The sequence below is a fragment of the Dromaius novaehollandiae genome, chromosome 4 (genome assembly GCF_036370855.1).
Source record: "Dromaius novaehollandiae isolate bDroNov1 chromosome 4, bDroNov1.hap1, whole genome shotgun sequence".
Classification (NCBI taxonomy): Eukaryota; Metazoa; Chordata; class Aves; order Casuariiformes; family Dromaiidae; genus Dromaius; species Dromaius novaehollandiae.
Window position 1 is genome coordinate 40,888,966 of NC_088101.1, and position 23,093 is coordinate 40,912,058.

The following is a 23,093-nucleotide window of genomic DNA, read 5'->3' on the forward strand; positions in this document are numbered from 1 at the left end:
TGCCTTCTGGGATATCAGGGAGGAATTGTGTATTCTCTTAGACACTCTTTCTCAGCGCACCTTTCTGTGCAAAACTAGATCTGGTCATTTGGATTGCAAATAACGGTCAAAACCAGAGGCTTGTCATGTTAGGTGGTATATTAACACACAAGAAAAGCAGTCCCTGCTTTGAAAATTCTGACATCTAAATTTATAAAGGAGAGGCAAATACGTATATGAATACTGAGACAGGAGAAGTATGTCAAACAATACTCAGAGTTCATTGTAGATGTCTGGTGTGACTAGGCTAATTCCCACATAGGTCTGTCAAACTGGGTGGGTGAAGTCAATTTCTCTGTGAAGAGGAGGAGGAGGTTTGGCTACGTTAGCAAAGACAGTCGGTTTGGACTTTAAATCTTGGGTTTGCCTCTGTAGTTATGAAATCACAGTTCACCACAGGCTTAGGCTCATATACTGTAGTCTGAGTTGCTAAGCAGAGCAGCTTTGAAGGTCTTCTCAGTATTGTCTAATCCTAACAACGGAAAGGAGCATTAAGAAATGCTTTCACCCTTTCCCTTGTCTGTTTTCCTTGTCTCATTACATGGCCTTTCCACCACACTCATGGCTCGTTTAGCTACTGCTGTAGTAGCAGCAACAACACAACACGAGCATGGAAAGGACCCAAACCAGCACTGAGTAACCCTAGTGATATTTAACTTTTAGTATCTCCTGCTTTGTGGTTTTCTTGTGGGGCTGGGGTTAGGGCACCATTATGAAAGTGTCATAGCATCAACAAGTTCATCATTTGAAAATATTGGAGGTGTTTCATATGAAGAGTGCTTATTAATAGTATATTACAGATATTAGAGTTACAAAATACAAATTGTGTGTGTGTATATATATATATATAAATATGTATAAATCTGTATGTGCTGAATATGGATATAAGCACATAATTTTACTCTTAGCAGTACTCATTAAAATCTGTTGTTTACTAACTCTGCAGCACAGCTTTAAGACTCAATGAACTACAACTTTGCTATTTTTTGTGTTTGATTATGATGCTATAAGAATACATCTTCAGTTTTGATACTGGATTCGCACACTCAGGACAAGATTCATTTTTTTTGTTTTATAGATCATTTGCGTCATTCATTATCTTGCATCTGTTGGCAGGGAAGTAAATATAAAACTTAAATGGAATATTGAAGATATGATAGAGTTTAGAACTAGGAAACAAATGTGAATGCATAAGTATGTTTTCTGCAAGAATATTTCCTGTTAATTACTACTAGTAGTAATTTATTTAATATTTTGGTAGCTTTTGAAATACTGAATGTAAAAAATGCATCTCTACTTGAATTTGTGGTGTGGCTGCATGTTTTCTGTGTAGTAACAGTTCTTATAACAATCTTGCTTTTTTTTTTTAAAGTCAAAGTTGATTGGTTTCTTATTATTTAAATGAACCTGGTGAGGACATCTGTTTGTACATTCATAAAAGGAAATTTCTGTTGTTTAACTTCATGTCTCAGTGTTGCATCACCTGATGGAAAATATAACCTTTCTCCCCTCACTTCTGCTAAACTCTTATTGTAGGGTTTGCCTGCGTGGGTATTGAGGTAAACTAATTAAAAATGTGAATCAGGTTTGCAGGTTTTCCTACATGATACCATCTTTGCAGGCTTTTTCTAGGCATGGAGTTGGGAGCCTGAGAAATGAATGAGTGTGTGTCTCTCCCTGTGTCTACAAAATAGTACTTAAAAAGATGAAGCAAATTACCTGAAGCTGTGGATTTACAAGGGCATCAGTTACTATGCTTCAGAGTATCTTTCTGTAGACATGCCACTAGAATAGAAGTAGTGAGATCCCATCTCTCTAATTTGCAAATGGTTAGGAGTTGGACTTAAAAATACTGAAACAAGGTTTTCTTCATTATTGCGTTTTAGCTGATCGCCAACTATAAAGTCAGAAGTTTCCCTCTCTTGGTATAAGCTGACATAAGTGAGCTTGTTCACTTATGTGTTTTGTCTCTGTGTGTTTTCTATTAGAATTGGAATACAGAATTCAGTGATATGTGGTAATATAACAGTTCTTCAGGATAATCTTATCCAGGATTTTGGTAGAGAGTACTACACCATGTATTATAAACAGCACTTCAGCAGCTGCCAGTAAGAAATACATCCATGTTCTTACATTGCTGAAGTTACTTAAATTCCTGAATTTGCTTGAGATTTTCTAATGTTCACATGTTCTATAATACTGCTTTTGGGAAAAATGTACTATATACACACAAGAAAATGACACTAATATACAAGACATCAGTATTTCAAAAAGCTTAACGTTCAATTTGCTGTTTACTTTTATGTAATGCTTTTAAAGAATGCAGCTTTACAGAAATGTGGACAATTAAATAACATTAGAGTTAGGAGATGTGTTAAAAGCTAGGCAAATTAGGAGTTTAGATGTAGCAAGTTAGTTTTGCTGCGTATTTTGAAGAGGCAAGCCTATTTTTTAAATGGAAAATGTTTAGTCAGTCTTAAAATTTGGGGGAAAAAAAAAAAAAAGGTTAGTTTGATATTATGTTGTTTGTTAAATTTAAATTTACTAGAGTTCCAGTGAGTAAATTTGCATTTTGTTAGGCATAACGGTTTAACACTTTTCACTGCCAATTGTGTAAATTGGCAATTGCTTCAAGTTATTTTTGAATTGTTCTAAATATGATTTCTAGTTCTTGAAATTAGGGATACCCATTTAACTTCAGGTAGTGAATAAACTTCTAAACCTACAGCAAGGAGGAGGAGAGATGTGGTTTTCTCTGACAACTTTAATTCAGTTCATCTAACAGCTGCTTGCCAGTAAATTCTAGGAGGTAACCTTTTCTCTCCTGTTTCCATCAATTGGAGGAAAGATGCCATTAGCGTGAAGAAAGGTACCCCTGCCTCTCCCTCACTTTTTTTCAGCGTTAAAGCCTGAAAAATCTGGGGCTGAGTAGGGTGATGCTATTCCCTAGTCCAGAGGAGGGAGGACTCCTTGAAGGAGTCATGCTTCAGTTCTTTCCATCCAACCAGAGGAATGTCTCTCCTGCTCCATACTTCCTACGTTTTGAAGTTGTGGCTGTTGGATTCTAGCAATACCCTAATCCTCGTCTGCTGAGTATTTCATCTATGATGATGTTTTCAGAAATGTCTTAAGTTTATGTGTAATGAAACAGGCTTTTTGCTAAAATCTGTTATAAATATTATACTAAGGAGATTAATGCTGTTTTAAAATACTCTTCATAATTTTATACATGCATTGGGAAGCTACTGAATGCTTCAGAAATGATTATATGTAAGGAGAAAAGTTGGAACAAATTAAAAATGAATTATTTAGTCTTGTATAATCATTTTCTGGTATAGCAGACTTCTAGAATAGATGCAGAATGTCTTGAATCTTCCAAAATCTAGTAGTTCCTTTCTTCCAGGAGGAGGTCCTCTTCAACCTCTAGGTAGCTATATGTTAGGATTTTCCTTCACTTCTCTATGTTGCTCCTTGCATTTTTAGTAGAACAGGTACTGAATCTATCAGTATGCTTTAGACAGGGCATTTGGAGTGTTACAAAGTCCATTGAGCTCTGTAGAAAACACCTTGGTATATTTTTCATGCTTCTGTGAAATATATCCTTTCCTATTGACATAAAACAGAACATAGGCAGAAAGTGGAAGAAATCCCCGAGTATCTTTTAGTCAAACTCCTCCTTTTCAAGCTTCATGTTGATTTAAGTAAGCCAAGAATTTCATGCAGGTGTACAAAAGAACCTTTAGAAATTTTCTTCTTGTTCATTGACACAAAGAACGACAAATTAAAACTGAGCTTGGGGAGTCAAGTCTGAAGTGAAAAACTAAAGTTTATGTAAGCCTGATGTGACCTTGAACACATAAGAATTTAACTTGAACTTCAAATTGCGTAATATAGCTGGCTACCAGAAAGAAGAAATACCCTTCAGCAGGATTCCATGCTTGTATGATGCTGTGTGAGAAAATCTGAACCAGCAGATTTTGTTACTTTGTGCAGACCCATTTCGTATGAGCAATGGAAATGCTTTTTTTTTTTTTGCCCCCTTTTTTTTTTTTTTGGCCTTTTTTTGGGGGGGGGGGGCCTTTTTTGGGGGGGGCCTTTTTTTTGGCCTTTTTTTTGGCCTTTTTTTTTTTTTTTTTTTTTTTTTTTTTTTGGAAGGAAGGGAGACAGATTTAGGAACAAGTACAGACTTTGAAATCTAATCAAAAGACTAGAGATTCCAAGGCAGACCCAAAGATTCATCTTATTGATGGGTGCAAATTCTTGAAAAAATACACAGGTATACACAGGTATAAGTGTTTGCCTGTTGTAAGGGGCAACAAACCTGAATTTGACAGAAGCTGAGTTTGACTGCATGAGATACAGAAGTCCACCTCAGATGCATTAAGAGAATATTCAGAAATCATGGTCAGGTACATAGCTGAGGATTTCTGTATAAATAAGAGAGCCATGTTATGTTTCCTTAGTATAAAGAGAATTAATTATATTTAATAGAAAGTAGTACTAATAGACCAAAACCTTGTCTTTTCCTTCAGTGAGACTTGGTGTTCACTTTAAGCCTTTTGCCGGTGTGTTGATCCCAATGGAAGATCTTTCAGTGGCAGAAAAAGATTCTTAGAGAATGAAAATCCTAAATGAGAGATAGTTAGAATTTATCTGTTGAAGGGGTTGTTAGCTGACTGTAGGGTGGGGCAGCATATTGATTGGGTTTATCTTTAGAGTAGTGTCTGCTCTCTTTGGAAAAGGTGATGGTTTTTGTAGGTTCCAATCTTCTATCTAATCCCCAAGCAATAGGTTTGACTTCTTTTCCATGAGAAGATCTGTTTACTTTTTAATGCTGAGGGAAGTGAACGTGGCTGTCTAACTTGTTTCCAGATTATTTTCAGTGGGCATAAAATAAGAGGAAAGTTTGCTTGCCTATCCCATTGAGAATGAAGCAAAGTGTTTCTTTTGTTATAAAATATTGATTATTATAGTGCTTGATGCTCTAAGACAGTTGGAGAAGATGCACGGTGTCCTCGCAGTCTGAAATATCCAGCAGTTAATTTCAGGCAGCGAAAGAAAAAAGATAGTGAAAACAATAATAGAAAATTATCGTAATGTTGGCTACACCTTGAAATGTCACTGAATGAAAATTGTTATAGCTATTAGTAGTGTCAAGCACTAACATTTCTGTTAATTTCAGTGGTGAGCTACAGTTCTCTTTCAGTTTCACAAATTTAACTAATGCTCTGCATATGAGCTAATCTTCTTATGACTCATTTTCTACTTTTTGGAAGCAGGGTCCTCGGGAAGCTGTTATTTGGCTTGCTGTACACCATAAACAAAAAGAGGCTGTAGAAATCTTCTCCAAAGAGATTGCAGCAGCTGGAACTGGAATGGGTAAATACTCACATCTTTATAAGAATCTGAAAGTTATTTTTTTTTGTTCCTGAGCATGAGTAGCACCTAGCTAGTCACAGCCAGTTTCATAGACCTGTGAGTAGTAACACCGAACTTTTTTAATGTGTTTATATTCTTTGTAGAAATGGGGCCTACAGACATTAACAATATGATAAAACGAAAGTTTTAGAAATCCACCTTTTTATTCTTTTGACTTTTCATCGTTCTGTTGTTGTTACCATCCCTTCCTGCATTTTTTTTCCTCTTTTCATCATGTTATCTTTATTCTCCTACCCATGGCTACACTGACACATGACAATGTTATAATCAGTTTCACCAGCTTACTAAAACTCAACAGTGCCATTAAAACTCAATGGCAGTAAGCATTAAGAATGTTATTCAGCTGGCAAAAATATATCACATACTGTTTTGCTGTAACATTGCAGCTTATCAAGAGCTGTGCAGTTCAAGGGTGTTGAAGGTTCTCTTCAGCACTAGTATCTGATGTTACTGCAAAGCTTTTAATGGTACTACTGTACTTCTAATCTGTTTAATGAGTAGCTGCTTGTGTAGATGAATACTACTTTGAAATGTAATTCAAATCTCATTTTTTAAAATGATACTGCAGTGAGTGCTAATAATGTACATATAATTCTTTTTCACTGCATATGTGTGTGTATATATATTAAAAAAAAACAACTCAACTCAGATTCTGATCCTGTGCTCTCATGTCTAACCTCAAATCAGTCTGTCTTTAACATTTGACTTCTCATGATTTAATATCTGCATCCATTGTAAGTTTTTCTTTTGTTTTTGATTGACTTCCAAGCTAGAAATTAAATATCAAGATTTAATTATGTGTCTTAGTTTTAAGCATATGTTTTAAGTATTTTCACAGCTGGTGTGTAAGGGCCCCCTATTGTGAAGTTATCTATGCTGCTTTTGTTTGCCTTCTGTTCTAAAAAAAACAAAAAAAACTTTGCATTGGTTCTTTGTAAATTTCATTGTCTTCTCTTAACTTTTTAGGAAGAATTACTCTTTGATTATTTTGAGCAAACTGTTCTTTTTTTGTTTTCTGTTCTCCTCCCAAGTGACTTTTATCTGTGACCACTGCATGCCTCTCAGTTTTAAGCAGCACTTTCATATGTTGTGATTTGACTGCTGCCACTCTATGGATACTTCCCCCCACCCCCTCTTTCCCCCCCCCCCCCCCAATCCATTTAAGATTTGGCCAATTAATTTTTGAGGATTGTAACTTAGATATTTTGCAGTAGCTCCTATGTAACTTGCGGAAGAATATATTGAGGGATTACAGGAGTTACATGAGCTTAATTTAACTCTCTCAACTTCCACAGCGAATCTAGACTCCTACTTAGTTTTCTTTTTCCTGCCTTGCAGTAAAAGAATTAATAAACATTTTATTTTCAGTGGATTTGAAACTGTATGCAAGTATGCATGTTCTGTCTTGCTGTCTTTATAGTGGTAGCAGAGATATAGTTAATGTAGTAGCTGGGGTTTTTTAAAGTTGTGTTTATAGAGGCAGGGTCAACACATGGTCATCTTTTTTTTTTTCTTTTCTTTTCTTCTTTCTTTTTTCTACCAGATAGATAGAACACAATAATGCAGAACTAATCAGGAATATTCATGGAGATGATTTTAAAAAATTTTGCAATTACAAAGGCTAGTTAGTAGATCAGCATTTACTGTAGGTGTAAATTGCTTCCAAAAGTGTTTTTCTGATGAATGAAAGGTGGTGTTTTTACTGTTTGACCAAGCTTTCATTTTTAAAAATAATTAAGGATTCATAATTAGATTTTCTACTCTTCAATTATTCAAGTAGACATAACATACCTAAAAGTTAAGATCTGTACTTATTCATTATTATATATATGGTAGACAGTCCTCTAAACAGATTTCTCTTTGAATTAAGAAAAGCTGATTGGATTTGAAAACAATTACTACTTTTTAAGAACCAAAGTTCTTTTTAAGAACTGAAGTTAATGCACTTATACTTGTCTTTCCAAATTCCTAATCTATGCCTCTTATTTTGTAGAGCAACTATTGTGTAATTAAACATTGTTCGAAGGCTGAAAAGGCTAGGCTTATTAAAGTTTCAGTTTCTTCCTTTCACTGCTGTTACCACTGAATGAAAAAGTCAAAAATCTGCACTACCTGGATTGTGTGGAGTATGTGCAGTATCAAAATTGAGGTTACCGTAATATGTGAACATCTGTGTTTTAACATGGCTGGCAAGCTTTCTGGCAGCTCTTGTTCCCAGAGCTCCTGGAGAAGACCCAGATATGTTCGTGTTCAGAATCAGGTAGAAAGGCAGTCTGGTTGGATGATTGTGGTGGCATTGGTTTTGTTTTATAAAGGAATTGTTTGAACTTTCTAGAACATCCTGTAGCGTTTATTCAGTAAGAATCGACTTCACTTGGTAGAACCGCTCCTAATGAGCAGCAGTGGGAAATAGCATGCTTCTGGAATCATCTGGGGCATCCAGCGATAATAGCAATTCCTTTGCTTGCTAGGTAGAGGACTACAAGATTTTTGGCCTCCTTGATGTAAATTACCAGTGTCAGAGGGCATTGGAGAGTATTTACTGACGGGCTTCCAAATGCTTGAACAAGCCCATAAATAGGCAGTTTAACTATGCCTTGTATCTCTGGTTGCTGTGGAGATCATTAAAACTGCTTCATACAGTCATTTTTTTTGGTTGCTGCTGTATGGTAGATTTCCATGCTACCTGCACAGATAAATTCTGTGTATGCAAAAAGGGGCCAGATTTGGGACCTTAAACACTTAGGCTGCATATTGATCTGATATTCTTCTATGGCAATGGTTTTCAAGTGTCTCCGTTCCCCCCCCCCCGCTTTCCCCCCGGCTAAGTCTCACTAAGGAAAATAACCAGTTCAACACTGTCGACCAGTAATTAGCAGTGTATTGATGATTGAATCAGCGTATAACCTTTTGTTTCTGCATGTGGTGTTGGCTGACAAACTTGCTGTGAAGAGCAGAAGTAGGAATGCCCACTGCTTAATTGTGTTAAAACAAACAGTTCTGTAGGTAGCACTTAAGTTAAAATTCGTGTTGGATAAATGTACAAATGATCTTAAGAGCAGAAGCCCCAACCCAGATTGTTGTTCACCTAGGTGAATTCTCTAATCATGGGACTTGACATTCATTCCTTTCTCCCCTGACTTTTCCCCTCTGTTTCACTTGGCCAGTCATGGGAATAATTACTTTTCTCCAAAGTATCACAGCTTCGGTGAGAAGCAGAGCATGTCTCGTGAGAGTTTGGCCACTTTTACGGGAGGATTGGGATATCCACAGGCAGAGAGGAAACTGGAACAAAAATCTCCCATACCCTGAGTAGGTACTCTGGCCAGTGAGCACCTGAGGTCCCATTTCGTACAGTGCTGCTGCACCACCTTTTCTAGCTCAGTTTTGAATAAAAATCATTGTTTGCTTCAGTCTCTTATGTGGATGAAGCATGCCTACCTGATGAGGTTTTGCAAATCCCACATGGGTTTGTGTATGATATAACCTTGAGTGACTTTTATGCCACGCTGTCAAAATGGTGTCAGTTGTGAGGGTGAACAGCAAGTGAAGTTTTAAGCATGTGTGGATTCTTCCTGAGTAAAAGCACAAGCGCACATGCAGTTTAGGTTTAGGTGCACATGCATGAGGGTTTTGAGGGTTGCTGGCTTAGTCATGGCCTGCTTGGCTCTACTGTGTTAGGTATCTTTTACAGGAGGAGAGGTAGTGACTATGGGAATGATTGCAAACAAACTTTCTTTTGTATATTCTTTAATGAAAAATTGAGGAAAAGCAGGAACAAATTAAGAATCCTCCAAAACCAACAGCAGTGAGAAAAGAGGAATTGTTAATCTGCAGGGTGACATCACCAGAACTGAAACACTTCATTCTATTACGTTTTTGATGTTTTGAGAGTGAATTTAAGGAAACAACATTCGTTTAGTCTGTACCAGACAAAAATAAAAACCTGGAAATTTTCTCCCATTTTAATTGGACTGTACCTAGTGGTTGTGGAATATTGTTTATAGCTATATATTTTTTTTTTCACCTCAATAGCAGTTTGGTGTCTGTTACTTTAAAGTAATGTCTGGACAGTTGTACAGATAATAATTGTCAAATACAATACCTTTCATCCAAGAACAGAAAGCTGTGTAAACATGAATTAAGTAAGCTTTACAATATCTAGTAATATTGGAAAGTATTATCTCTTCTTTAGAGATGTTTTCCTGAGATAGCAGAAGGAAGCATAACCTGAAAAGAATTTGAATTAGAATTCTAGGCTCTGCTTTCTCTGTAACAAGTGCTGGAGGGAGGTCCTAATTGCTCCTCATCTGGTCCTTGAGACTTATCAGTACTCAGATTTATTGGAGAGAGGCAGCAGCAAGCCCAGGCTCTTAGGTTTATGTGTGTTTACCAGCTACATCTGTGACAGAATCCAAGAGCACCATCACTCTTGGAGTGACCTGAAAGTGTTCAGGTTCATTCAATCTGCTAGTCATACTTGCCGCCCTGAGCTAGACTTGGTTTTATTCTGGCAGTAGTATCATAGTAGAAGAATTACAGATAATTGAGGTATTAATTTCTTTAATTGCCAGCAGTAAAAACCTAGTTTTGGTTGCTTCCATTTCAGCTAAGCTTAAACCATTTAACATTTTTCTGAGCTGATAAATTTTTGAGGGAGTTTTCAGCCATGGTTTTTCATGATTTGCAAGGAACAAGAATAAAACAAAAAGAGTATGCTTTTTAATCATACAAAGAGAAGGAATCTGTAACAATTTTGTTGAAAAGTAATCATCATAATGCTTCCCAGCAGAGTCTTAAAATTCAGGGTGCTATCTCTTGCATGTCAGAAATGTGCTTTTAGCTCTGCTGGTGAACCTTAAGTCTTCATGTCCATATTTCTTAACTTCTGACTGATTTTGCAGATTTGGTTGTTTTTTAAACTTCTTTCGATATGATACACTGTTTTATGTAGGGACAGTAAAACTTAGTCCTCATAAAAGGAAAAAGCTCTAAAAATTTCTGATTTGTAATTGCTGTTTCTGAAAATCTGTAGAAGAAGAAGACATCCATCACAAGGGTTGTACTGGTTTGAAATTTCCTATTATGAAACCTGTGCCTCAGTGTCAGAAAAGATGACGGAGTGTTGTATATGTTTTGGAATTGGCTGAAGCGTGTCTGTTTCTGTGCCCTGCAATAAATAAAAAGTGTTAAATCTGCAGAAGAGACATTTGAGAGAGCCACACCTTTTAAAACATGTCAACTTCTATGATCAAGATTGAATAATTAAATTTTTTTATAGCTATTTCTTAATTTCCATTCTTTTTGTGGAGACCATTGAGGCACATGAGCATACACTCGCAGAGTAATATTCTGAAGTACAAGTCTCAACTTCAAACTTGTATATGAGATTCTTAAGCCCAGAGAAGAATTTGAAGTTACTGTGTACATAGATGTGCCATACATGAGTGATTCGTTATTTATTTTCTGTGTTTGGAATGGAACACTTTTATTGTAAACTTCTGTTGAGCATGATATTTAGTTTGCCAGTTTAAACACTTAATCAGTTTTCATTTGGAGTCTTCTATTATGACAGGATTAAAGGGATACAAGCTCTAAAAAAAACAAAAAAACAAAAAAAAACAATCTTTTTTTCAATTTTACAATTAATACCTGAGTTTAATAAACTTCCAATTAGTAAAATCATGCTTTTTGTTTACTTAGTTTTATTTCTCTATACTTAGAAAATTGATCATAAGCTCAGAAAAAGAAGGATTTAAATGTGGCTTTTAATAGGGCTTCAGTAGCTAAGACATGTTTCACTAATAGCTGAAATAATGTGCTGACCCTTATTTCACATTAAAATGACCGGAGTTTGACACTAAGATGACAGCTGGTTGATACAGCTTGATATTTTAAAGTGCTTGAGTATATGTAAATATTATGACTGATCTTATAAGCGTGTTGGAAGATACTTCGAGAAATGTCCTAGTTTTAACAATTTACTGCAGTTCCCATTTTTTTGTTTGAGAATAATACTGCAGAAGATATTTTATCTGCTCTAGTCAAAGGACATAGATAGAATAATTAAGGACGTATAATTGACCCCCATAAACAAAGATTGTAGATATTTTATATTTTTACTGAACAATATTGTAAGCGCTGTTGACTGTAAAAGCCTGGATTTCAGATTCCTCTAGTTGATCACTTAAAACAAAAACAAAAAAACCCATAATGCTCAGAAAATATACTTCTTCAATGGCTGCTATAAAAATACATACATATATATACGTGTGTGTGTATCTTAAAATGTGCAATAAATATATTGATAAGCTTTGGTTGAGTTTATTCAATCACAATGGAAATATGAGGGACAAATGATTTAGGATCAAAAAATGCAAGTCAACATATGAGATGTGATTATGTTTTGGAACACAATGAACTTTCAAAGAAAGAAGTGTTACCTGTTGAATTAAAACTATTTAAAGTTTTTTAGCTCATTGGTTTTTGGCTAGTCAGAGCATTTTGACTTTTTTACTCCAAAACATTTTGCGAAATAAATTTCATGTGATCTAGCATCTTTCTTTCAAATACTGCATGATGTTTTATTCTGTTGAAAACTATATAGATTTGTACAGAAACTCTTAAAAATTTGGGAGGATAGAAGTAGGTTAAAGAATAGCCAGTAATAAGCCAAAATTAGATGTAGCCTTTAAAATACTGTTTGAATAAGGTAGAGAAACTATTAAGCAGGCAAAACATAAGGCTTTCCCACCATCAGTAAGTCTAATGAGTAATTCTGAGAGCTGGTATTAATGAAGCTTGTTTCACTGCAAATTTACATTTTGTAGACTGACTGCGAGTTCCAGCAGAAGCTTTTCCTCCCCTGGGGCATTTTGCAGGGTATACAGATGGCATAATTACCTGTTTGCAATATGTATTAAAACATGGTGGTTACACATGCTTTGGGCCTATTTCAAGCATTCTTTTTTCTAGGGCTGATTTTTCAGTGGATCCACTCCCTGAAATGCTTGTTTGAACACCAGATTTGGTGCAAGGGAGGAGAGAAGAATGTATGACAAAGGATGAGGAGGGGCAAGCTGTGACCGCCCTGATGTAAAGCAGCATAAACTGTCATATTTTTTCCAATAAGGCCTGGTACTCTTTCCTTTGTTTGCTACCAGCGTTCTTGAAACTTGTTGGAAATTTGCTGTCTTTTCCAGCAGATGATGTATGAGCTTTAAAAGTGTTGGTATTTACAAATAAGTCCTCAGGTAAGTTTCATACAGTAAGGGAATAGACTGAGATGCAGGGAACATCTTGGAACAGAGAAAACATACAGAAGAGATCATGTAGAGGACACTGTGGAACTACTGTACCAAGAAGTATCACCTGAGCAGGCTTCACCTTATATTATCTACATTCACATCCATCACCACAGTGCTGCTGAATCATGGGGCAGGGGGAGTGGGTGCTAATATGCTTTAACCACCAAGTGGTTATTCTCAAGATTCCTCTCCATCGTTCAGCTTTGGCTGACATTTGCTATTGGGCCCAAAACTTAGCTTGCAGGTGGGCTGGAAGAATCATAGACACATGGGAAAAAGCTGCAGATACAGATGTACAGACATGTACACAGAGAGTATGATGGCTTGTTTTTCCTAAGGAAATCAGGCTAAAAATGGATAAGAAGATTGAAAGTAGGCTAGAAGGAGGAGTCACACAGTAAAAAGGTATGAAGAATTGTACAGGTTAACCAAAGAGAAGCACTTGCTAAATAATAATTCATTCTTTATTTGTAGATTTGGTATAGATTCAAACCTGTTTAAGCACTGATTCCCAAAGGAAGGGTCCTAAATGAGTATTTAGTCACCTAGATAGAAGTAAATTGTTCTGCAGAGATGCTGTGTGCCTGCAGGTATCACTGGCTTTAGTAGACTTGGTACCTGATATTCCTCCAGTCGTACCTTATATTTGGGAGTTAATGAAATTAGTGGAGTGTAAATGGCATAATCCCCAGTATTGACCCATAGGTTTTAAATGTGCAGCCACATAGAGGATTTTTAGCATCAGGCGTTCTCCTCAGGCATTGTAAGAGAAAACATTCTAGAAAACAGCAGGCTATTGAATTAGACCCTTGAGGCAAAATAAGTGAGATGATATTTGGTATGATGATTACACCAGACAAATTCTGTAACTAAAGCTGATCCTGAACAGAGTATAGATGGATTGAAAGGAAGGGCTCTGACTGTTTTATCACCTTAACACAGGCATTCAGCTCAGTGTGTGATGCGTCTGTGCTGTGCTATTCTGAGGCAGCAGAACCTGGCAGTTACCTACCAGCCATGAGTTTGCAGTCCTGGCCAACTGCAAGTGAAAGCACTTGTTCAGGAGGGTGACTGGCAGCAGATACGGTGACACCATGATTAGCAGTATTTTCTTTATCTGCTTTGATGGACTAACGAATGGAGTTCTGATGGTGTGGTGCTCTGGTGATGCTTGTGCAAAATTTCTGGGTAAGGAGATAAACAGCTTCAAGATAGCTGATAATCGTACCTACTTGATGCTGCAGCCTGATCGATACTCTCTGCAAGTAGAATGAATGATTCGTGCTACATGTCATTGGAGACAAAGATAAGTCTTCTTCCAGAAAGGAGGGAGGAAGGGCATCTGCACAGATATTTAAGTAAGCAACGTAACGGGAGCACGAAGTACAGCACGAGTAGGTCTTCCTACCTGGAAAGTGTCTTGGGACAACAGTTGCTCTAAGGAGATCACAGTTACCTTTCTGGAAATAGCTCTGGCCACAGTGGCAAACCTGCTGTTACGTGCTTGTACTTTACCTTCCGTTGTCTTCTTGCCACTTTACTTGAGAAATGTGGTGGGGATCTGAGCCATGGGAGGTAAGGTCTTGTGCTCTAGTGCTGTCTGTTTACACAAATAACAAATCATCAAGTGTAAACCAAAATCGATTTAAGATTTGCTTCCTCTTCTGTGCTTCAAGTCTAAGTAGGAATTACATATAGGTATATAAAATTAGATTACCTACCCAGCAGCACATGTAAGTATAGTAATCTTGCTTACGTTAACATAAACAATAGATTGGATTATCGTAAGATAGAAATGGATAACTGCAACTGGGATATTGTCGTAGCTTTGCTCTGCAGTTGCATGTATTTGCAGGGGTATCCATACCATCTCCAGAGACAGGCCTGCTGTTACTAAAGCTCGCACTGGAAAACTTTGCAAGACTAGTAATAGCAAATAGCCGTAAAAGGTGGCTGTTGTACCCTCGAGGTGTGAGCACAGTTGTTGCTCTTGGATTGTTTCCTTATTAGTGTTTAGAGAGCTGCTTTGCTTTAGGAGCCAAGTGCCATTGTATGAGAGCAAGCAAGTGAAGAGCTTTCTCTGAAAGCTTTCAGGAAGTTGAAATTGATTTCAGAGCAAAGTCTGGTATCCTTAATGAGCAGTTCAGCTGCTTAGCAGGAAGTCAGCCATGTGGCAATCCACAGATAATTTACATGAACTAACTTTATGAACCTATATTTTGAACATGACCTTAGCATATCCAGCCTCCTCCCCCAACAACCTAAATAAACAAAAAACTAGGAGTATAATTCAGTAAAATAACTGTGTGGGGGGGTAATACTGAGTTGTAATTAATACAGTGTTCTTCCTTTGCTTGAGAGTGAGCATAGGTAATACATTTAGAGCTGAATCTTCACTGGATGATTTAAAATTGTGTAAATGTAACGTAAGAGATTCTTTCTATTTTCTATCATTTTTTTTCAATATAACTTTGGGGGCAGTGGTTTTTCTTGGCTTTTAGTTGAAAGTATTCTTTTTTCCTGTATTAATTTTTTTCTTTTTTACATATATATATATATACACACACTAACCCCTAATTTTCTAGTTGTTCTCAACTGTAGTGCCTTCCAAAGGTTGCTGTGTTTTTCAGCCGCTGGCTAAAATACAGTTAGTGAAGTCTGTTTATCTGGTGAATTGGTTATGATGCGCAAGTATTGTACTGGCCAAGCTGGCAGAGTGATCATAAACTGGCCTCAGCCAAAAGACCTCTTCCATAACTTTAAGTTTTATTTACTGTAATTGCCATCTGTGAGTCAATCACTCAGGTATGCACTGAACTTAAGTACTGTTGATTGAAAATGAGTCTCAGATTATAGAGTGGAGTGATCAAGGTAAAACTATATCTGTAATTTATGTAACATCCTCCCTTTTCAAAGACTTAATGCAAACACACTTTTAAATGTTATTTCAGTGAAATCACTCTTCCAATGAATGTGGGTGTATATCTATAATCTGGACCTGTGCTGTGTTGCAGCATGTGTGCTGCCACTGCTGCGCGTCCACATTAGCAAGGCACTGAATCAAAGCCAGGACAGCCTACAAAGACGTAGAGGTCATCAGTGCAAGCTTAGTACCACACTGGCATAGTTACATGGCTTTTAGTTTGTTTGGAGCCTAGGCAAAGCAAATTCACACCTGGAAGAAGCGTGAGGCAGAGTGAGTACATGTCAGCCAGGTTTAATTTGAGTAAATATACTGTGTGGGCAACTTTTCATAGCTTTTGTTTTTGAGGTACTGCTTACATGCATGTTATTTCCTAGATTGACGTAATTGATCCAGTTTATCATTTCTTTCCCCTGCCAGCAGGATATGGACCTCTGATGCATCATGTATGCACACTGTCCATGCCAAAATAAAATGTCAGAAGCTACCTTCAGGATGAGGAGAGCAGAACTGTTTCTGTCATAAATACTAAGCTATTAGATGAGTTTAATGGTATGAAAGCCTGGCCACCTGAGGTTGAGATTAGACAAGAGTCTAATCACAGTGCTGACGTGCAGTAAATCTAGGCTTGCACCAGTGACTGAAGCCTCTAAATTTGCCTGTGTAGCAAAGAGAGAATGGGATCTCCACTACCCAGCACCTTAAGAACATCTGGGTTAGCCAGCGAAAATGCCAAAGAGAAGGGTGCATCTGAAACAATCTAAATAACATAGCCATGTTAAACAACTATTAAAACAAGCCATGGTTCATGTCAGAATTGTTTTGATTGTTCTCTTCAAATAAAAAACAAAAACCAAAAGAATCCCACCAGCAAAAACCCCCCAAACCAGTTATTTTTCTGCCAAATGTATTACCTGCTCGGCACTGGGATACAGAAATAATATTAAATTCTTCATATAAATTAGTTTATATTTTGCACATTTTGAAACAAATTCAGTCTTTTTCTTTTTTTTTTAAAGTCTCAATGCTTTTTACTTGTTTTACCTTTTTATCTGTTGCATAAAATGTTTGGATGTGTTAATTTGTGATGCCATACATAATTTGCTAAGTGCTGCCAGCATTTATTAAATCTGAACCATAGGAATGGTTCAAGCTACAGTAAAATAAGAGCCCCAGTGTTGTGAAAATGGCTGTAACGGTTCTGTTGTTTCATTTCCAGCACCCGGTCTCACTGGAGTTGTTGGAGGGCGTCCTAGAGTGTAAGTTTACTTTTGATTGTGAAGTTGTTTTAATGTATGATGATAGTGTTTCCACTGCTCACCACTACAATTAAAAAAAAAAAAAAAAACTAAGAAGTCTTTCAGTTGCATATTATGCTTAATAACTAATAACAAGATGGTAGTGAATGCTACAAGATACACATCCAATAGCAAACTTCTCTGTTGAAGAAGTGACTGGATATGAGTCACTTAAGTCTGGTCATCTCGCAGCAGTATCTTTGCTTAATGAACTATAGGGAAGGCTTTAGATGCAACTGTGTGGCAGGGCATTAGCCAAGAATATGTTAACACGTGAAGGTTTCTGGACCAGATTTCGTTTGAACCTGTTCAGTTTGGAATACAAGCACAGCAAACTTGTGTCTGTACCCACCCATTTCACCTAGAATTGGCTTTTTTATGAGGTCAGTACACACACAGAATTGTCCTTACAAAATGTCTCTTTTTGCAGTGTTAGCATGAACCCGTTAAATAACTGAGCCAAAATTTTGAGCATATGAAAAATCCTGTTTTGGTTCAGTATTTTTCTAACATGGCTAAAATCTGCTGGTGATTCGTATGTTCACCTTTCCATATTTACTCATGGGAACATCTGAAACTTTTTTATCCCTAAGCAAATATGCAAGATATGTCTGTCCTCTGCACGTGGAGATAGGGGAGGACTGCAGATGCACTTCCACTAGCTCTGTGTAACTAGCTTAGATGTCAATGTTGAGCTTATCACAGTGCCATAGACTTCAGCTTCCGTGTAAGTGCATCCTTTTCCAAGAAAATACTTTGCTACTCTTCCTCCTTTCTTTTTCCCCCACCTCCCAAGATTTATTTGATTTTTTTTTTCAAAACTATTACCATGAGATGTGTACTGAAAAGTGAAACTGTTTATCCATTTGATTGTAACAGAAGAAAGTTACAGGTAGGAATAATGCAATTGATTTGATGTGACAGACAAAAGGAGTAGTAAGGACAGTAGTTTTGACATTAAAATTAAATTCTTTGCCTTTACTGCTAACATATGACCAGAATAAAAATGATGTATTTAGAAGTGCAGTTTATTTTATATGATACTTTTTTCATTCTGTCATGGATTCAGTCTTTCACGTGCCATTTTATCTCCAAATACATAAGGCAGTTAAGGGTTAAAAAAAATTAACCGAAAACAAATGCACATTTTGGTTGGCCATTCCTGATGTTTACGTAGATACCACTTAAAGTTTCCTCTTTTCTTTTTCTCTATGGTTGTGTGTGTGGTTTGTTTGTTCGTTTTACAGAATCTTGTTTTCTTAATAATAAAGTTTAAGTAAAGCTTCATGATAATGAAGCTTTAAAGTTGTTTTGAAAACCCCTGCTAACCACAGCTAAATAGCTTTTAAGTTCCCGATTTTTTTTCCAGTGTCTGAATAATCTAAAGATGCATGAGCTGATGTTTTCATTAATTTCTGACTAAATGGATTTATGCTGGTTGTTTTGTGTGTTTAGGTCTCCAGTTTTGAAACCATTCTTCTTCCTTTATCCCAAAATCAATGTCCAGGTAAGAGCTACTCCTTAAAGCCTGTTCTGTTCCCTTTGAAGTCATTTGCAAAAACTATGCTGACTTTTGGATTTTTCAGTGACTTTTTGAGCCTCAAAATTGCGATGTGTACTAGTAAGTTTCTTTGCAAAGTATTTGCCAGAAACTAATGTTACTTGCACAGACTGTTTTACAACAGTTGAATGTGCAAGCTCTGCAGTTTAATTTCTGTGAAGTGTCCGATATGAATTTTAAAATATTTCACGTGAAATGATTACAAAAACTTAACTTCTGTTTACAGGTTTATAGAATTACCTTCTTGAACTTTCTTGAACTTTTTGCAAAGTGTTTGCAAGGAATGGTAGTGGAAATTATAATACTTTTTAAATTAAGGTACTTCCTTAAAGAGAAGGCACTTGGTTTTGGGAGGTTTGAATTTTAATCTTGTGAACCGGGGCAAATATTTGAATCTTTTTTTGTTTCTCAGTCTACTGTTTGTGTATGTTACTGGAAGTAACTATTAAAATCAATGAGTTTCTCTTAATGTGAAACCTGTGTGGATCAGAGAAGAGTTGGATGTTTTCCTTCCAATTTTCCTGTCTGTAAAAGTGGGAGTAGTGATTTCTGCTCTTATTTATATTGCAAAAAACTATAGAAATACTAATCTCTGTGAGACACTCAAGTACTGTTGTGATGAGTACTGTGGAAGAGCCTGTGAATCAGATCGATCTGTGTGGCCCTACTCAGTTCATAACAGTAGTTTCTCTCAGTCTGAGGAGTTAGAGTTCAGATGACTGGACAGTCCTAGGTGAGAAATGACAATGTAAAATGACACGTTAAGCTAGAGCCCTACTTCTTTTCCGTTTTGGATGTACCTCTGTGCAGACTGAAGTCTTCAAGATAAACCTGAGGAAGAAAATAGTTTTATTCAACGTATAAAAAGTTTGGGTTTCTAAGTGTTGATGTTGCTGCTTTTTTGATTGTCATCACTTACTGAGTTTATCCTTTGGAGACTGCAGACAAAACCGCAAAACTTCCTTTTCTGTGGCCTTTAATTGACTTTTAGCAAGCAATAAAAGGATATTGCATACATTTCATGCCAAGTCGTCCTAATAATTATGCAAGAGCTTTGTCACTGATTCGCTGTCAAGAAATGACCAAAGGCCAGAATGTCAGTCTAAGACCACAGGTATTGTGACAGATTTCAGCTTAGTGTGGTGAAGGGGAGCCTGAGGAGCAAAGGCAGGAAGTGAAAAGAAAAGAACAAAAAAACCCAAGCTTAGTAAAACAATTATCAGCAATCAATTTAAGTGTTTTGAGCGCTTCAGAAAGGCCTGTTTCATTTTCTTTTTTTTTTTTTAACGTACATACAGTGCCTAGCACAAGGAAGCCCAAATATTACATTTTTCAGTGAGTGATATTCTGCATTAATGGGAAATAATGTAAGATTAAGTTTACAAGAAAGATGCTGTGCAGTTATTAAAATCAAGTTTATAATCCATGCATGGTAGAGAAGCATTACAAAAACCTTAATCATCCCTTAAAGAACTTCAAATACTTATCATTCTTATTGCCACTTATATTTTGCTTTATATAAATGGCTTGTCTTTGCCAAGTTTAATATGAAATTATCATCTTTATGAACATTTAGCCTGTTGCTGTTTAGTTCATCAAATTAAGTGTAAATATGTTAATTAGCACTGTGTTCCAGACTTGGTAAAATGCCTATTGAGATTAAATAGTAACTTAATTTAGCAGGGGAATCAAGCAGAGTGTCTCACTTTTTTCAATATAGAAAATCAAAATCCTTGCTCTAGCTAACTAATCTGATGGATTGATATATTACTAACAAAATTTTGTGTGACCTACTGCTGTTAAAGTTCAGTAATATTAATGGTCATTTAAAAGTGAGGTCTAAGTGATTCAAGTCTTTGACTGAAAATTTTAAACGTGTTAAGAACAACAGTCTAGCTAGAGATTACAGAGTAAATAAGGTATGAAATAACTGCCTTTCTAGGTTTGGAGTTCAGTTACAGAAAGTCTAGTTACTGCTAAAATAAACCTGGTTGAGCATTCAAGCTAAAACCAAAAATACTGTGTAAGGAGATTTTCAGATATATTAATATTGCCACAGTGGATTCTTTTTTGTGTTTGATGACACCTTTCTGGATGTCAGTTTGGGTTCAATATCTAACTTGTGTGTTGTTTTTCACTGCTCTTTTGCAATGGCCTCAGTTTTGTCATAGATCACCAATCATTTTGCATTTGCAAATGTTAGGTATTTTTCCATGTGTGCTTTTTCATATTCAAAAGGTAACTTAAAACAACTTTCACTGAGGAGAAGAATCCTAGCAAACCTACTTAAGGCAGGAACAGTTTTTTTCAAATATTTTATAAATTTTATTTTCCCCATGCACAAGCATTGGAGGCTTTTATCTCTATTACATATTCTCTAAAACGATCTTGTGAAAGATGGCCAAGATGAATAAAATTATCTTGCGTTTGTTGAGGACTGAGAATGAATACTGATAACTATGGCAGCTAAATTGGTGTACACTAGTTGGTTATGGCAGCATAACCTGGTCGTGTGTCTGAGTCCTTAATATTAAAGAGTTCTCCAATGGAAATGAAATGAAGCAGCTAATTTTTCTGAGTGAATGAATCTGAGCAGAGGAATCTTTACATATATAAATATTCTGTGTGAATAGCTCAATCAGATAATGATATAATACACTTGAATGCGTAGTTTTCTAGATTTCTTTGTGGGACCAAGGGTTCTTCTTGTATTCTGTTGTGCAAGACAATCTGCAGGGCATTTTTGTTTGGTTTGCATTTTAATTGAGATATAAAACCAAAATATCTAGGATTAATACCATTTTCCAGTGCTCCCCCAGCCACCTACTTTCCTGACTCTTTGAGGTCATACCTGTTTAATGAGGCGGGGGGGAGAAATTTCTCCTTTTAGAAAGGGAAGAAGGATGTGCCACATATGTGGAGACCATAGGGTGATTGTTTTCTTTTGGGGAAAAATGCCAAAATATGGTGGCCACTGAAATAAAATATGCAAAGCTTAATTACCCAGAACTCTGCAAATAGCTTTTTGTACCAGATGGATTTACTCCAGAGCTAAAAGTGAATGGCCAAAACACTAGCAGTGACTATTCTGGCCCGTAATGTATTCATTTTATATTTTCCTTATAAAAGAGCATTTGTAACAACAGTCAATTTGCCTTAATACATCTACAGGAAAAGACCGAAACTCAGTATTCACTTACAAAGCAAAGTAGTACATCATCCAGGGCTGACTTTTGTTTCTGAGGTTGATAGTGACCCTGCATGTGATTGTTTGAAGACATCTAGAAGAACTGATAAGCTGTGTACTTAGCAAATAGATGCTCTCTTTGTTTTCCACAAGGAATCACCTCTAAAACTTGCTTTCACTGAGTGTATTTCAAGGTGAATTTAGGATCCAAAAAGAAATTTGTCATTGATATGGACAGTGACATTAAAAAGAAAAATGGGTTAAATCATCTAGGAGCTAGAAGCTGTCAAGTTTTAGGATTTAGGATTTCAACTTTCAGGGTTTACTGATAAGAGTTGTGAGGCAAAATTCTGTATAATACTGCTTCTCTTAAAGAAGAAAATAGGGAGGAGATTTGTCTTCCTTTAAAACGCACCAAACTGGATAGAACATTTCTTTGATCTACTCCAACAGTATGTTTGGTTTATTCTGTTAAAAGAACACACAGTTTTTTATGTTTTCCTCCCTATATGAAGATTATTGTTGTTGTTATTATTACTATTTAAAGGGGGGGGACATTATCCATAAAACTGTTACTGAAAATTTGCCAGATTAATATTTAATTAGAAATATGCTTTATTATACACATGTTGCACTGGATTTCTCTAATTTGACAGTTTGAAAATTGGTATTTTTTCAGATCAACCTATTTTTAAATGGACAGCATGTTGAGACATTTGAGGAAGATCTCACATTTACATCAGAAGAAGTTTTTTCCTGTGATCCACCTAAGATTAACAGTGAATTGAAAGGTATGTTCATCTTTTATTTGTTAAGGTTATCACTTGCTGTTTATGTTGGATTTTATCCATGAATTATATTTTACCTCTTTGTGCTACACGTTATCAGCTCCTTTGCAAAATACTTACACTACTTTTCTTGGAAAGGAAGGAGTTTAAACCTAGCATTGAACAGTATAAAATGTAATGGAGCTTGTAACAACTATTTAAATAAACGATTGTTCAAAGCAACCAAATCTTAGACACAACTGAAAACACAACACTGGTTTGAAACTGAAACGTAACTTAAAAGTATGTTGCAAATTTACTTTGTTAATCCTGGAAGTAAGTGGTCTTACTTTATATTAAAATAATTGTATTCAGAATGGAAAATAGACTTACAAAATACTTAAAATATAGATAATTAAAATTGGGCCATATTCCCGGCCATATTCCATAAATCAGCCTTCACAAAAGAAACAAAAATGGTACCAATCTGGTACTAGTGACACTTGAAGAAAACATACTACGCTGATGATCCAGCATGACAATTCCTGTGCTGCTGTTGGACTTTTCTAATC

General features: G+C 36.2%; 1 protein-coding gene across 5 annotated transcripts in view; it reads left to right on the top strand.

The window, feature by feature from the left end:
* Positions 1-23,093, top strand: part of LOC112995294 (uncharacterized) — a 69,941-nt gene that overhangs the window by 31,034 nt on the left and 15,814 nt on the right. For 4 of the 5 annotated variants that reach the window (XM_064510866.1, XM_064510862.1, XM_064510863.1 and 1 more), the window contains exons 13-16: positions 5,316-5,418; positions 16,928-16,967; positions 18,462-18,513; positions 22,434-22,545. In XM_064510866.1, coding sequence (XP_064366936.1) covers positions 5,316-5,418; positions 16,928-16,967; positions 18,462-18,513; positions 22,434-22,545 — 307 coding nt within the window. The remainder of the gene's footprint in view (positions 1-5,315; positions 5,419-16,927; positions 16,968-18,461; positions 18,514-22,433; positions 22,546-23,093) is intronic. The other variant, XM_064510864.1, reaches the window with a different exon arrangement.